General features: G+C 42.6%; 1 protein-coding gene across 6 annotated transcripts; it reads right to left on the bottom strand.

Moving 5' to 3' along the window:
* Positions 1-1,826: 1,826 nt before the first annotated feature.
* Positions 1,827-13,755, bottom strand: pak6b (p21 protein (Cdc42/Rac)-activated kinase 6b). Of its 6 annotated transcripts, none has more exons than XR_532385.2 (10): positions 13,664-13,755; positions 8,613-10,248; positions 7,106-7,672; positions 5,889-6,320; positions 5,093-5,226; positions 4,889-5,015; positions 3,495-3,620; positions 3,170-3,304; positions 2,465-2,721; positions 1,827-2,330 (listed from the first exon to the last, which is right to left on the bottom strand). XR_532385.2 is itself a non-coding variant. In XM_008397079.1 (10 exons), the coding sequence occupies exons 3-10, from the start codon at positions 8,817-8,819 to the stop codon at positions 2,554-2,556; spliced, it is 1,896 nt and encodes a 631-aa protein (XP_008395301.1). In that variant the 5' UTR covers positions 8,820-8,880; positions 10,167-10,248; positions 13,664-13,754; the 3' UTR covers positions 1,827-2,553. The 6 variants fall into 6 exon arrangements, 5 of the variants coding, with proteins under 5 accessions (XP_008395301.1, XP_008395298.1, XP_008395300.1 ...); XM_008397079.1 differs by having other exon boundaries at positions 1,827-2,721; positions 8,613-8,880; positions 10,167-10,248; positions 13,664-13,754; XM_008397076.2 differs by having other exon boundaries at positions 1,827-2,721.
* Between the last annotated feature and the right edge of the window lie 262 nt (positions 13,756-14,017).

The following is a 14,017-nucleotide window of genomic DNA, read 5'->3' on the forward strand; positions in this document are numbered from 1 at the left end:
GAGAGTAAATGTTGATTATTCTAGCAGAAACTTCATCGCTTTAAAAGTCGAGATCTTTGTGATTTTCTGCAAATCATCCTTTTCCATCAGGAAGTAAATAAGTCCTTCTCGTCCTTTCCCTCCTAATCCTGTTTATCGCCATGGTGATGTCCAGCTACATGTTTAATTTTGATCTCAAGTGAAAAACAATTTTGACTTGAGAGCTTTTTCTATGCTGCCACAAAGATAAAAACAGATATTTATCCCTCTTAAGCCGTCCTCCGGCATGCATCCAAGAAAAACAAACAGTTTCTGATACAATGCAAGCAGCTGCATTAAATTAAAATGACAAAGTCACTTCTGACATTTTATTAAAAGCTGCTTTAACCTTTTAGGACAAGAGGAAACATGTTTCTGTTGGTCGCTGATATGATGAGTGTTCTGTGATGAGCTGAAGGGTTTGTGTCTCTTTATCTCAGACTCTCCAGTCTGGAAATAGAAACCTGACGGTTTTTATCTGCAGCCTCAGACATGTGTTGATATTAATCTGCTGCAGCTGTTCTGATCTGTTTTTTATTCAGAAAAAAATATTTTCAGATTAAGAAACCAAAGGGATTCTTTATTGGATCAGAGATTTTGTTGTTCACAAAGGAAGAAACCCAGAAATCAACCCAACCTGACCAGGAAATGTGTGAATTTCTGCCTTAGTTCATGATCTGAAGTAACCAAACAAACATTTGATTCTCTGTACTTGGCAACGACCACACTGTTGATTTATTAAAATAAAACATTCAATCCTTTAAAACCCCTTAAACTTCAACATCCCAGTATCCTGAGCTCCTCCTCTATGCCCTAATAAAGAAGGTCACCAGTTTGACCTCACACAGATCTGAAAACGCGTCATTAGGCCGCTCCAGCAGGTGGCAGTAGAGTTCAGCTGTGCAGGAAATATAAATCCACATGTTCTGTGGTGGCTGCACAGTGGCGCAGTTGGTAGAGCTGTTGCCTTGCATCAAGAAGGTTCTGGGTTCGATTCCCGGCCCCGGTCTTTCTGCATGGAGTCTCCATGTTCTCCCTGTGCATGGTGGGTTTTCTCCAGGTACTCCGGTTTCCTCCCACAGTCCAAAAACATGACTGTCAGGTTAATTGGCCTCTCCAGATTGTCCCTAGGTGTGAGTGTGTGTGTGCATGGTTGTTTGTCTCTGTGTTGCCCTGTGACAGACTGGCGACCTGTCCAGGGTGACCCCGTCTCTTGCCCGGCACGCCAGCTGGAGATGAGCACCAGCACCTCCCGACCCCACTAAGGAAAATGGTGCAGGAAAATGGATGGATGAATGTTCTGTGGTTAAACTTAGAAACTGACTATTCAGATGTTCTCCATCCAATCTGAGCTGGAGATGCTCAAAATTTGTGGTTTTAATCAAACAAAAGGGGAAAATACTGAAAAGGTGTTAATACTTTTGTAAGGAGATGTAAGTGGAAAATGTTCATGTTTCTAATTTATATCAAACAGCATCATAATGAGATAAATCTGTTTTTTATTAAATAATCCCCAGTGATGAATGGACATTTAGACTCAAAGGTTTTCTTCAAAATTACATAAATTACTAAATAAACTTTGACAACATAAGCTCGCAAATTAAAAATATATATTTTAAAAATATATATATTGTTTTTATTTCATGATTTGATTGAGTATTTGTTAATAAAAAATTTAATTTTGACTAAAATTGCTCTCCATATATGTTGCTCCTGCTTTACCTACACCTTTACCTATATTAATTAAAATTAAATCATTTTTGGTTTAATGTAATATTGCTCATAAAATAGCAGAACTTAAGCAAAAATTTACAATCTGACAGAAGAACACTGATATTTATTCAACATTTCCCGTATTTATAAAAAGCTCATAAACATCAAAATGCGAACAAGTGCAAATGTTAACAATAAATCAACATAATTAACAAAAAAACTGAAATATTTTTGATGATAGGAGAACTTACTCAGCTGTTTGTTAATTAGATCAACATGAAATGCGATTTGATCTGAAATCAGAATAAAAACCTGATTTATTTTATTACAAATTGTTTGGAATTGTTTTTATTTTAACTGAACATGTAAATTTAAGAATTATAGCTAAAATTGGAAGGAACATGAAATGTTTTAAAAGCTCAAATTCAGGCTGAAGTTTATAAAACTAAAATCAGCTGCAGCAGCCGCCGCTACGAGTTCAGAGAATATTTATCCTGGAAGCAGTAATCTGGAGTTTGACCCCTGACCTCTGGACCTTCGCTGCACATCGCCTCCCTTCCATTTCCTGCCTGAAACACTGAAAAGGTTCCTTAACGTCTCTATAAAAATAAAAGAAAATAAAAAAGTAGTCAGAAAACGTGGTACTTTTGAAGCTCCAGGTGAATCCTGAGGTTAGTCTTTAGCGTGATCTCAGGTGTATTATGTAAATCCTGAAGCATCAGGTGTGATCCACCTGAGGATCCTCCAGTCTGTGGCTGCAGGTGAGTCTCAGGTCCGGTCGGATCCAGGTGAGTCTCAGGTCCGGTCGGATCCAGGTGAGGCTCAGCAGAACGACATGCGTTTGCGGTGCTGCTCCACCAGCGGCACCAGGCAGCGCGGCGCGGCGGCCTGCAGCATGAAGGGATGCTGCAGCAGGGCGGCGGCGGCGCTGCGCTGCAGCGTGTCGCGGGTCAGCATGCAGCCCAGGAAGTCCTTCAGCACCGGAGAAACCTGCAGCCAACATGGACACCATCAGCTGCAGAACACCTGGAGAAGCTAAAAGGCTGAAATATGATTTATTTCTGCATCGTCGTTCTGCTGCTGATTGAACTTATGTGAGAACGACTGTTGGGATCTTTTGTTTTTATTATTACTTAATAATATAACAAAACATAACATAACATCGATTGGTGGGGTTGTTTGTTTTTTGGGGGTGTTTTTTTATAATTATTACTTAACCAACAATATAAAAAAGATTTTTTGTTTAATTTTATTTTCAGTTTTAATTACGTTTTCGACTAAGTTTATTGTATGGAACTAAATTAGGGTCATAAAGTTTGAAAATAATTTAGAAAGAAATACATATGTTTGTATAAAGAGTAAAAACAGGTTTTCTTCAAAATGTAAATGATTTTAATGTTGGAAAAACTTCAACAAACTGCGTGTGTTTGTTTCTGACCCTCTGCATGTTCTTGACACTCGGTGCCGCTTCGTCTCTCAGTTTCTTCATGGCACTGATTGGCGTTTCGTTGAAGTATGGAGGCTCACCGTCCACCATCTCCACCACCATGATGCCCAGGGACCAAATGTCCACCTGGGGTACAGAGTTAAATGTTACACGCCATTTATAAGATGCTGTCCAGTAAAACATTGCTTCTAAGGTTTTTACCTAATGCAAACTATGTCAGCCCACGCTAAGCCTTTCAAACAAATTTAACTTATTGCACTTTAACGCATTAAAACCGTGATTTTATTCGATAAATCAAAACAAAGCAGCGCCTCACCTCTGTGCCATACGGCGTTTTGGAGATCACCTCCGGAGCCATCCAGTACGGAGTCCCGACCAGAGATTTCCTCTTTGGGACGTCAGTGTTGATCTGAGCGCAGAAACCGAAGTCGGACAATTTTATCTGCAGCAGGATAGAAAATAGAAAATATGTTAAATTAATTTTTGACATTTCAGAAATTTAGATTTTTACCCTCAGACGTTTCCAGTTTTTTCTCTAGTTGTTTTAGCGAAAATGTCCTGTTTTTCTGTCTACAGTCGCTCTAGTAAGCCGTCGTACATCCCTGTAATTCCCATCAGCAGAACGTAAAGGCAGCAGAGCTAAAATCATTTTCTTGTTTAGTGTCACTTTAACACATAACATAGTTGTGTTGCTCTGTGCCTGAAGCAAACCCTGCAGCAGGAAATAAATAGTTACTGCTGGCATTTACGGTGTGGATCCCCGGGTTTACAGTAAACTTTGGCTTGTTAATAAAATACTTGATGCGGTTTCTGTTATTAGATGTAATGACTTAGAAGATGTTATCAGTAGAAACATGCTGCCAAGCCGCATTTTCTCCTCCCTGCCTGGAAGAAATTCCTCACAAATTAAAAACATGAACAAGCCGAAATGTTCTGCGACCCGTCCAGGTTTTGTTTATCGCTTATCTGAACTAATGGCTTATTGTTCAGCTAAAACCAGAAGTTTACATACACCGTCTATTTCTCTCAATCTGAAGTTAAATCAGACCAAACTTCTCTTGTTTCAGATCAGAATATTTTGCTAAGAGCCTCAATACTGAGATAATCGGTCAGATTTATTAGTTATTGTCTTCAAGATCAGAAGTTTACATACACTAGTGACCAGTCTGTACCTGAGCTTTGATGTTGCTTCAATATTTCTACATAAAGGTTTTTCCTCATGATGCTATCTATTTAGTGCAGTGCACAAAGCTAACATAAAAACATAGAGGGTCTGTTCTCACAAAGCAGATGGAGAGAAATAAACCAACAAAATGGGATTAGCTATAAGAACTCAGATTATATTCCCATCTATTTGGATTTGGTCCTCAAGATGACATCCAGGATAAAGATGTACTTCTTGCATAAACTGGGTGGGTTTATTGATAAGAGCCTTATGAAATAAAGTTTATTGAGCTAAATTTATTAAATAAAATAAATGATTTGTTTTTTGTTTCAGTCTTTTTTCCACCTCTATCTTATTCTAACACTGTGGATAATTTAGAATTCAGAGTTGTCCCCTTTACGAATGGTTTTATCTAAAGTTCCCACAATGCAATAAAAACAAGTATGTGTGTTTGACTGTGTCCCGTGAGGAGTTGTTTAAGGTTCAGACTTTCCTTACAGGAAGTGTTTAGATAAATTTCCCCCAAAAAGCCTGGAGAAGCTTACCCTGCCGTCCAGCGTGAGCAGGATGGAGTCGCTTTTGATGTCTCGGTGGATGACGCCCTGTGAGTGGAGATAGGACAGCGCCTGCAGGACGCCCTCACACACCGTCGCTATCTGCTCCTCGTTCAGCCTGAACACCAAAACATCACTAAACATCCCATTTGTTTACATTTACCTAGCCTGCATGCATCTGGAGCGGCTGCTCACCTGGTTTCACCGATGATGTGTGTGAGAGCGCCGCCCTGCAGGTACTCCATGATGACCCACAGCTCGTCCTCCACCAGCGCGCTGCGGAACATCTGCACCACGTTGGGGTGTTGGTAGTCCCTCATGATGACCACCTGGGAGGAAAACAGAAGACGCTTCCTTTATGTAGCTTTACATCCAACATGAAGAAACTGATAAATCTATCACCAGGGTGATAACAGTTTGGGTTTTTCATTATATTTTGTTGTGACAAAATAAGTTCTAGTTATTATTTTTTAGAGTTTGTTTTCTTGTTTTTAATTAACTGAATATTGTTCAGTTTTAGCTTAGTTATTATTATTTGTAGTAGTTTTAGTTTTTTCATACTGGATTAATTTTTCTGTGCAGAATTAACAAACGTCAGAGTTTTGTGATTATGTCTACATTGATTAGGTAATAAAAACACGACAGAAGATCACATTTTAAAAAATGTTTAAATTATTGTTGAACAACCAGCTGACTCTGGAGTTTTCTCCCAATTTTTGCTGGCGCCATTTTGTGGACTATGCAGTGCCGTAATTTGCCGACCGCTGACGTAAACCACTTGTTTCATATCAGTTTAAAGAATAATAAATAGATTAATGAACCTGAAAACAAAGGACATTGTACCATAACTTTGGTGTGTTTTAGTTTTATAAATTTGTGACATAGTTCCATTTGGTTCTAGTTTCTCCCCATTAATTATTGATTGTATTTATTTCAGTCACTGTTTTCAGTTTTCGTTAGCTTTGGTTAGCTGGTTGAAGTCAACCTGTACCTCGTTGAAGAGAAGCTCCCTGCGCTGCTGCTTCCTCACGTCCATCATCTTCACCGCCACCTGGCGCCCGCTGTGCCGTTCCCGGGCGATGCACACCACGCCGGTGGAGCCCTCCCCGATCTTCGTGAAGTTCTCCAGAGTCACCCTGGGATCGCCCGGGTCCACCACCATCTCCAGCGCCGCCTTGAACTGCTCGTGGGTCACCTTCTGAGGCGCTCTGTCCGGGGCGGCAGGAGGGGTCAAAGAAGGGGGGCGGCTCGGCTGCGTGGGGCTCGGCTGTGTGGGGCTCATCTGGGGAGGCGAGGAGGTGCGTTTGGTAGAAACGGCGACCCCTGTGGAGGGGCGGGGTGAAGGTTGGGGCAGCACTCGGCCGGTGATGATGGGACTACTGGTGCTGTTGGGCGGAGGCAGCCGAGGGCGGGAAGATGGCGGCTGGAGGAACAAACAGATTTAATTACGAAAGGAATGGTCTCTACGGTAGCAGAAATTATTCTTCCTGGGTTGTTTTTGTAGTAAATGTTTTATTTATGATGTGAACCCCAGGAAGAGTAGCGATTGTCATGGCAACAGCTAATGGCAATAGCTTCCCTTTGAGTTTTTTCTTCCTTTGTCCTGTGTTATTATTGCCATATTAGTAGATTATTACTGTTATTTTACTATCATTATTATCATTACATTTTTCTGTTTTGTTTTTTGTGTTATTACTTATTTGTAGTTATCTAACAGATTATGAAGAATTTATCGAATGAACCTTAGCAAAGAGTTAGTAATTATCCTGATGCCGAATGTCCGGTTGTTATTTACAATTATCATTATTACTATTATTATTATCCATAGGTTTTCCTCTCTTGCTATGAGAGTCTTTTTGTAATAATTGTATTAATGCAATATCATTTATTTGTTTTAAGTCAATAATTGCTTAATATTGATTTTTGAAAAGTGTTTATTTCATTGGCAGATAATTTAACTTATAACAAACATTTTCCCCATGTTTTTAGTTAAATAATCAGTAAATGGAACCATCATATTTTTATAAACATTAAGAAATTAGTGACTTAAAATAAGCTCATATTTCTTCCTGAAAAGTTACTTATAAGTTAGTTTTATCTTATTTCGAGTGTTCTGAGATATTTGCACTAGAAACTGGATCAAAAGTACTTGGTAAGATTTTGTGCAGTGTAAATACAAATAAACTTGACCTCTGGTCCAGGTCTTACCTTGAGGTCGTAGGTCGAATGCGGCCTCCTGGGGGTTTCTGTGGAAGACGACAGCAGGTCCGGCAGGTGATTGGCTCCGGCTCTGGGTCTCAGCTGAGGCCTGCCGGTCTCTGTCGCCTGGTGGTAGGAGGTCGGCCTCTGCTTTAGCCCGACGCCGCCGTTGCGGACGCTGGGTTCAGGCGTGTAGGTCGTCCTCTGGGGCGACGTGGGGCAGAGCGGAGCGGCTTCAGGTACAGAGCTCACCTGGCTGCTGGATGTGGTTCTCTGCAGGTTCCTGTTCGCCCTGGGGCTGCCACTCTCGCTGCGCACCTGCCGGATGCGGTCCTGCCAGTAGGTGGCGCTCCCGCCGGCCTTCACACTGCTGCTCCGCCGGCTGATCTCCAGGTAGTGGTACGACTCGTCCTCTGCCACGTCTCCCAGCCGCCCCATTGACTGGGCGCGTTTCCGTGCCGACGGGCTGGTGCGGCGCAGCGAGTTGGAGCTGGTGACGGAAACGCGGCTCATCTCAGAGATCACATGACTGATGTAGTCGCCATGACCGATGAAGCTGCCGCGAACGATCGTCTGCTGGCGAACAAACGGGACAACGAGTTCATTCAGGCAGCGGGGGCCACACCTCAGGTAAACCGCTAACATGCTAACCCGCTAATAGTTATGCTAATTGTGTGTAATAATCAATTTGACCCTATAGAGGGCAATACACTGTGTTGTAACCTTTGCATCATGGTTGAATTTAGCACTTTATATTAGCTTACACTGAACACCTCATTGGTTTAGAGCTTTAGCATTAGCAAAACCAATGTTTATGATTAGCGCTTTCGGGTTAGCACAAATAGCTTCTTAGTTAGCGTTAGCTTGCAAAAGTCTGTGAAAGTTTTATCATTTCTATACATATCAGTTTACAGGAAAATCATAAATACATGATTTTAAAGTAAATATACATATATATGGAAAAATGTTGTGATATTACATTGCTAAATTAAAAAGAAAATAAAAGAAAAAGCAATATTGAGAATAGAAATTTATGAAAAAACAAACAGAAATTTTATGAAAACAGGAATAAGAATTAAAGGAAAGAAAACAAATGATATTTTAAAGATGTAACAGATTTTTAAAAAAGGAAAAAAGACAACTATAAAACTATTTTTTAAAAAGTGTAGGAAAAAAAGAGGAAAAAAACAATTTGATTAGAAAAGTAAACAAAAGGAAAAATAACTTAACCTTTGTTTTTTGTTTTTTTATGGAATAAAGCCAAACTACAAAAAGAGAGAAAAAAAATCTGGTTAAAAATAAAACAAAGAAAAAATAAAAACAGAAATATGATTTTAAGAAATGAAACAAGAAAACATGAAAATGTTTTTAATTGCAACACAAGAAATAAAAAAGGAAATATAGAAAAAGAAAAGAAATGTTATAAAAAAGAAAGAAAACTATGAACTAAGATTATAGTTTATAATCGATGAATTTCAGATGCCAGAATTCAGTGATATTGAATTTGACCTCTGACCTTTCTGGGTTCCAGATCGATGTTGGTGATCCTGGACGGGTCCACCAGGGGGCGTGGCCTCTTCAGCGTGTCGATGACGCTCTGCCACTGCGCCGGCAGACCCACATAGCGTCCCGTCGAGACGTCGAAGGACGTATGGACGCGGTGCTGGAAGTCCTGCGGCGCTGAGATCTCCAGCCGATGCTTCTTCTTCCTGCGCCGGAACATCGCCACGGAAACGCGCCGCCAGCCGCCGGACCGGACCCGGGGGAAGCAACAGGAAGCGGCGCTGTGAAGGGGAGAGCAGCAGCCATGATGCCAGCCGGGCCGAGACATGATGAGACACTGAAGGCAGGCGGAGAAGTGGCGGCTGCTCTTCCTGCTCAGGTGACTCACCTGAACCGGGTCACATGACCCGATACTCAAACCGACCAAGCAGCCCAGGTGAGATCTCACCTCTCTGCATCACTGACTGCAGGAATCTGGAGTGTTTGCAGCTGACCTCTGACCTCAGAACCAGATTGTATTACCAGAGATCGGATCGGTTCTGAACCACATTCTTCCAGAACCTGAGCCCATGTGACAGGATGTTTGGCTGTAACCACTTCCTGTCTGGAAAGGAAGCCGGCTCACTTCACAGGGTGTAAATACTTTTGTGACTGAACTGATTTGGGGTCAGTCTGTCATCAGAACCAGAATCCATTCAGGTTCTGATCCAATTCATGGAAGACACTGACGACTCACAGCTTCTCCACAGAATCCCATCTCCAAAAATCTGCGCTGTCTCTTTAAGAAGCTCAGATTTTATCTGCCTGTTGTCCTAAAGCGGCCCGTTTGGACCGTTTGTTAGCAGCTCAGGCGGCTCTGCTGGAATGTTTTGGGTTTGAGTCCCGGCCCAGTTCTGCAGGTTCTGCCTGGGGATCGGTGGGTTCTCTCATGGTACTCTGGCTTCCTTCAGCCGGATGTGCAGGCTGGGTTCACGGTTCTGGTTCCGGTAATCTGACTCGGCTCGTTACGGATTGTCAGGTGAGAGTTTGAATCAGTTTGGATCGGTTCTGATCCGTTTGGATCGGCGCCAAACTGAGAATGCTTCTCAATGATGAAGATGCGTAACGAGTCTCTGTGGATGTGATGAAGAGCAGCAGCAGACCAGAACCGATTCGGCACAAAGAACCAGAGAGACGATGATGATGAAGGTGATGATGATGACATTCCTCATCATCATCCTCACAGAACCCGTCTGACAGAATGAATCATTCCCACGGATCTCAGATAATCCCTTCCTAATCTCAGAAACTTCAGAACTAACGTGAATCAAAGTCTCTGACCTTCGTGAGTCAGAACCAGATCCAGAACCGTCTCTGAGGTTCTGGGTCTCAGCAGAACCGTCACCCACACCCAGACCAGAGGAGAACCTTCCCAGGACCCAAAAGAACCTTTTTTCTCACTTTAAGGAACCCAAACAAAGACTCCATAACGTCCAGAACCTTCAGGTCCAGTCACCCCTCAGCGGGCCTCAGAGGTTCTGCTCTGAAACGGGACAGTCTGGCTTCCTCCTCCTTCCTGCAGTCTCACCTGTTGGGGCGTTGATGTTCCTCAGCCTCGGGTCGGCCCGACCCGGCCCGGTTTGGTCCGAACCTGCTCGCTCCACCTCAGCCTGTATGAAACACAGAGAGGATGAAGCACCATCATCATCACCAGGCTCTGCTGACCGGATCAGATCATCCACATCCTCCTCCACTCCCTGACAGCAAACAGGAGGAAGAGGAGGAAGAGGAGGAAGAGGGGGCGGAGCTTTGGGACTCCCTCTGCTCTGTACCAGAAAAAATAAACAAAAATATTTAACTCCAGCAAATTACAGGACTTTGCTACCAACTGTCAACATTACGACAACTATAAGGTCATGAAAAGTTGTAGCGAGGGACAGGGAGGTAGCTCAGCTATGCTAGCTTGACTTTGACAACTGTATCATGTAGAGGTGCTGCAGAATTTGGTTTTTCAGTGATAAGGAACAAAAAACTCTGAAAGATCAACAGTAGAGCAGGGGGTTAAATTAGCTAATCAAATCAGAGTTAGCTAATAGCAGCTGTAGCTAACCTACCGCAGCTATCACATATCATTTTCAAAATAAACTCCAAACCTGAAAACATAAAAACTGTTTGTTGTTTGTTTTGGGAATTATTTTTTGTGTGTTTTTTTTTGGTGTTGAATCCTGATACATGTAGTTGTTGCTAGTCAGTTGCTATGGCAACAGGTTAGCGCGTAGCATATGCGAGACAAAGAGCAAGAAAGAAAAGAAAGATACCAGAGGTGTGGAGCTGTTTTTCAACGTTTTTCAGTGTTTTTGTCCCTCTGCTGCGGCGCACTGCGCTGAATGAATCGGCTACATCTCCTGGTTTCATTCTGTTAGCGGTTTTACCGCTGAAGCCCCGAAAACACGAGTCATTTTTAACTGCAGCGTTGTGCGCATGCTCAAAGAAAATCCCTGGACGTAAAACGAAACAGAACCGGAAAATGGCGGCTCCATTCCGCATCGGCGGCAACGTCTCTGAACTGTCAACATGAGACCGGCTGCGAGTTATTTCTGTATTTTAAACATAATCCACAGCAGAAACGTCCTGATCATAAGTAGCCATGTGTTCTGGTAGAGTATTTTTAAATCGCTCACAGATCGTCATGTTTTCCTCACACCTGCAGTTAAAGTTTTTATCTCCAACAGCGAAACGCTGCAGGAAAACGGCTCATTTGGTTCAGAACAGCAGCTTTCACCGTTTTATACCTAAAAACATATTTAATTTACTTCAGTTACTCTCTTTGTGTGGTGAATTTGAGATTCTGCGGGTTCAAAAGGTTCAAATGCAAAGACATAAATTATGATCAAACTTACAGCAATATAATTATTTTAAAAACTGAAAATATTTAAATATTTTTTTCTGCTTTAACATTAATGTGATGACCTTGTCATGGTTTATGCCTAATTTCTAGCTAGTTTTGGTGAGTTTAGTTGATCTTATCCTAAATTATCTTCGGCTATTGGTCGCTTAGCCATAAAATTAAGGATTTATTTGTTATTTCTGATCAAAACAAGAGCATGTTTCAGTTCCCCTCATCTTTCTTCTCCAGCGGAGCCTCAATGAACCGATGCTGCCTGTTTGCCTGCAGGATACAGAGGATCAGCTGGTTACCTGCACACCAGGTGTGTGTGGGGTGTGTGTGAGGGGTGTGTGTGTGTGGGGTGTGTGTGTTTTCAGGGTGTGACTCACCAACATACCAGAGGGATCTAACTCTACATGACCAGACAGCTCCTGCCTCTGACTGGAAACCAGCCTGCGCAGTGAGAGCGCCCTCCAGTGGCAGCTGGAGGATGTTCATGACTGAAAACACCTGGTCAGGTGACTCTGTCCATTATTTGGGCTCCTTATTTGAGCCTAAATATGAAGTTAGATGTTCTCTACAGCTTGAAGAAGAGATGAGCCTCCAGAGCAGGAAGTTTCATGTTTTTTAAAAAACAGGATTGGAAAAAAAAGATTTCAGACCAAACTGGACTCACTCTGAACAAACTCTCCCTTAAGTTATTTTTACAACTCCGATATGCGCAAAAATGTATTAAAACGGGCCTAAAGTTAGATGTGAGCATGTTAGAATAAATAATCAGTCTTTACTGAAACCCTTCAAATGTTGATCCCAGCGACGCAGAAGGACTGATATAAAAATCAGGAGTAGTTTCACTAAAAAAGAAAAAATAACTTCTCTCAAATTTGAGATAAATCTCAGAGATTTACTAGAAAAAATACATGGAAACATCAGAGTTTCAAAAGTAAAAGATGTTTGACTTTTGGACATTTTTTTATTTCAACATTTGAGAATTTTCAACTTTTGAATCTCATTTATTTCCATGTTTTTCTAGAAAATGTCTGAGAATTATCTCAAAATGTATCAGTTTTTGTCATCAAAAAATCCCTTTTTTCTATGTACCATGGAGCTAACCGGCCGTTTAAAACCCAAACATATTTACATATCATTTAAAAGCAGTCATAGCAAAGAAAGTCTGAAACGGATCCAGAACTGATCAGAATCTATCTAAAGCCTGATCCAGGTGGTACTCTGTCTCTCACCCAGTGACCGCTGGAGATCCAGAACTCCCACAGAAGTCCAGGAACCATTCAAAAGCTACAGACAGAGTAATAATTCCCAAACCATCAGACAACCACTGATCCAAACCAGCTTTCCAGAATCTGTTCATGTTACAAACTACAGGACCTTAATAAATCCTGTTACCAGCCAGAGGTTTAGAGTCGGTTTAGTTCAATTAAAGGTCATAATGTTTCTGTCCGAGGCGCCAACTGGTCCAAACTGGGATCAGAACCAAAACTAATGCAAATAAAATCTCTAAATAACAATAATGTGTCAATTTAAGATCATTTACTGACATAATTAACTAAGATTTATGGTCAGTTATAATTAATCAAACGAATCGGTTGGAAAATATCGATATTGTTTGTTCAGTAACTGGTGGCGCCCCCTGTTGGTCCACCAGTGACCAACAGGGGGCGCCACGAGCAGCATGAAAAACAAAACAAACGAGTTTGTGCAGAAAATAATGAGAAAGTTTAGCGGATGCTGCAGCAGCGGTGGCATTAGAGACTCGACATCTGCAGGCCCGTCTCTGGGCCGAACCAGAACCATCAGAACCGCGTTAGAACCCCAGCAGAAAACACCGCAGCTGGGCTGGCAGAACAGAACCTCAGAGCTCTGGAGACCCGGCCGGTTGCTCAACTGGATCATGAACCAGGTCAGACCTGGAGCTGCTCCCAGATCAGTTAGCAGCCGTTCATTCATGCGGATCAGTTTACAGAAGCACATCCGGGCGGGACGGGGTTCGAACCAGACCCGGTTCTGACTCTGACCGCTCTCAGCTCCAGATGTTCTGTCAAAGTTCTGCTGAGAACCAACAGGATGAACTAAAAAATGTTTTTCTCTTGAAAACAAAGAGCTGAACGGTTCTGAGGATCCGTTTGAGTCGGAACCGCAGAACTGTGACCCGGATCCGGTTCCGCCTCAGGTGTATTTACCTGGCCGTAGAGTCCAGGTGGGTCCAGATCCTGCCGCGCGCTCTGCCTCTCTCCGCTGCTCCTCTCTCTCCTCCCCCACATCTCCCTGTCTCACCTTGTCCCAGGTAAGTGGGCGGAGCCTGCAGATCAGGGACAGACTGGAGGAACTCCGTGATTTTTATTTATATTATTATTTAAAATTTAGTGGAAGAAGGAAGTGTCAGGTCAGACCCTCTGAAGCCCACCGGCCCAGTTCGTGATAGGAAGCGGCAGTTTGAAGCCCGGGATGAGGCGCAGGGAGCGGCGGGGTGAAGAAACAAAGAGGCTCCCTCCGGTCGGTGCAGGCAGCAGCATGCCCGGTTCTCCCTCCGGGCT

The sequence above is a fragment of the Poecilia reticulata genome, linkage group LG21, assembly GCF_000633615.1.
Source record: "Poecilia reticulata strain Guanapo linkage group LG21, Guppy_female_1.0+MT, whole genome shotgun sequence".
NCBI lineage: Eukaryota > Metazoa > Chordata > Actinopteri > Cyprinodontiformes > Poeciliidae > Poecilia > Poecilia reticulata.

What these genes read in the sequence shown, in the direction of transcription:
- pak6b (XM_008397076.2), bottom strand. Translation starts at nt 8,927, where the DNA reads ATGTCTCGGCCCGGCTGGCATCATGGCTGCTGCTCTCCCCTTCACAGC. An exon ending in AAACGCCGTATGGCACAGAG is followed by an intron (nt 3,305 to 3,494) that starts GTGAGGCGCTGC and finishes TCTGTACCCCAG; the next exon opens with GTGGACATTTGGTCCCTGGG. An exon ending in GTGTCAAGAACATGCAGAGG is followed by an intron (nt 2,722 to 3,169) that starts GTCAGAAACAAA and finishes TGTTGGCTGCAG; the next exon opens with GTTTCTCCGGTGCTGAAGGA.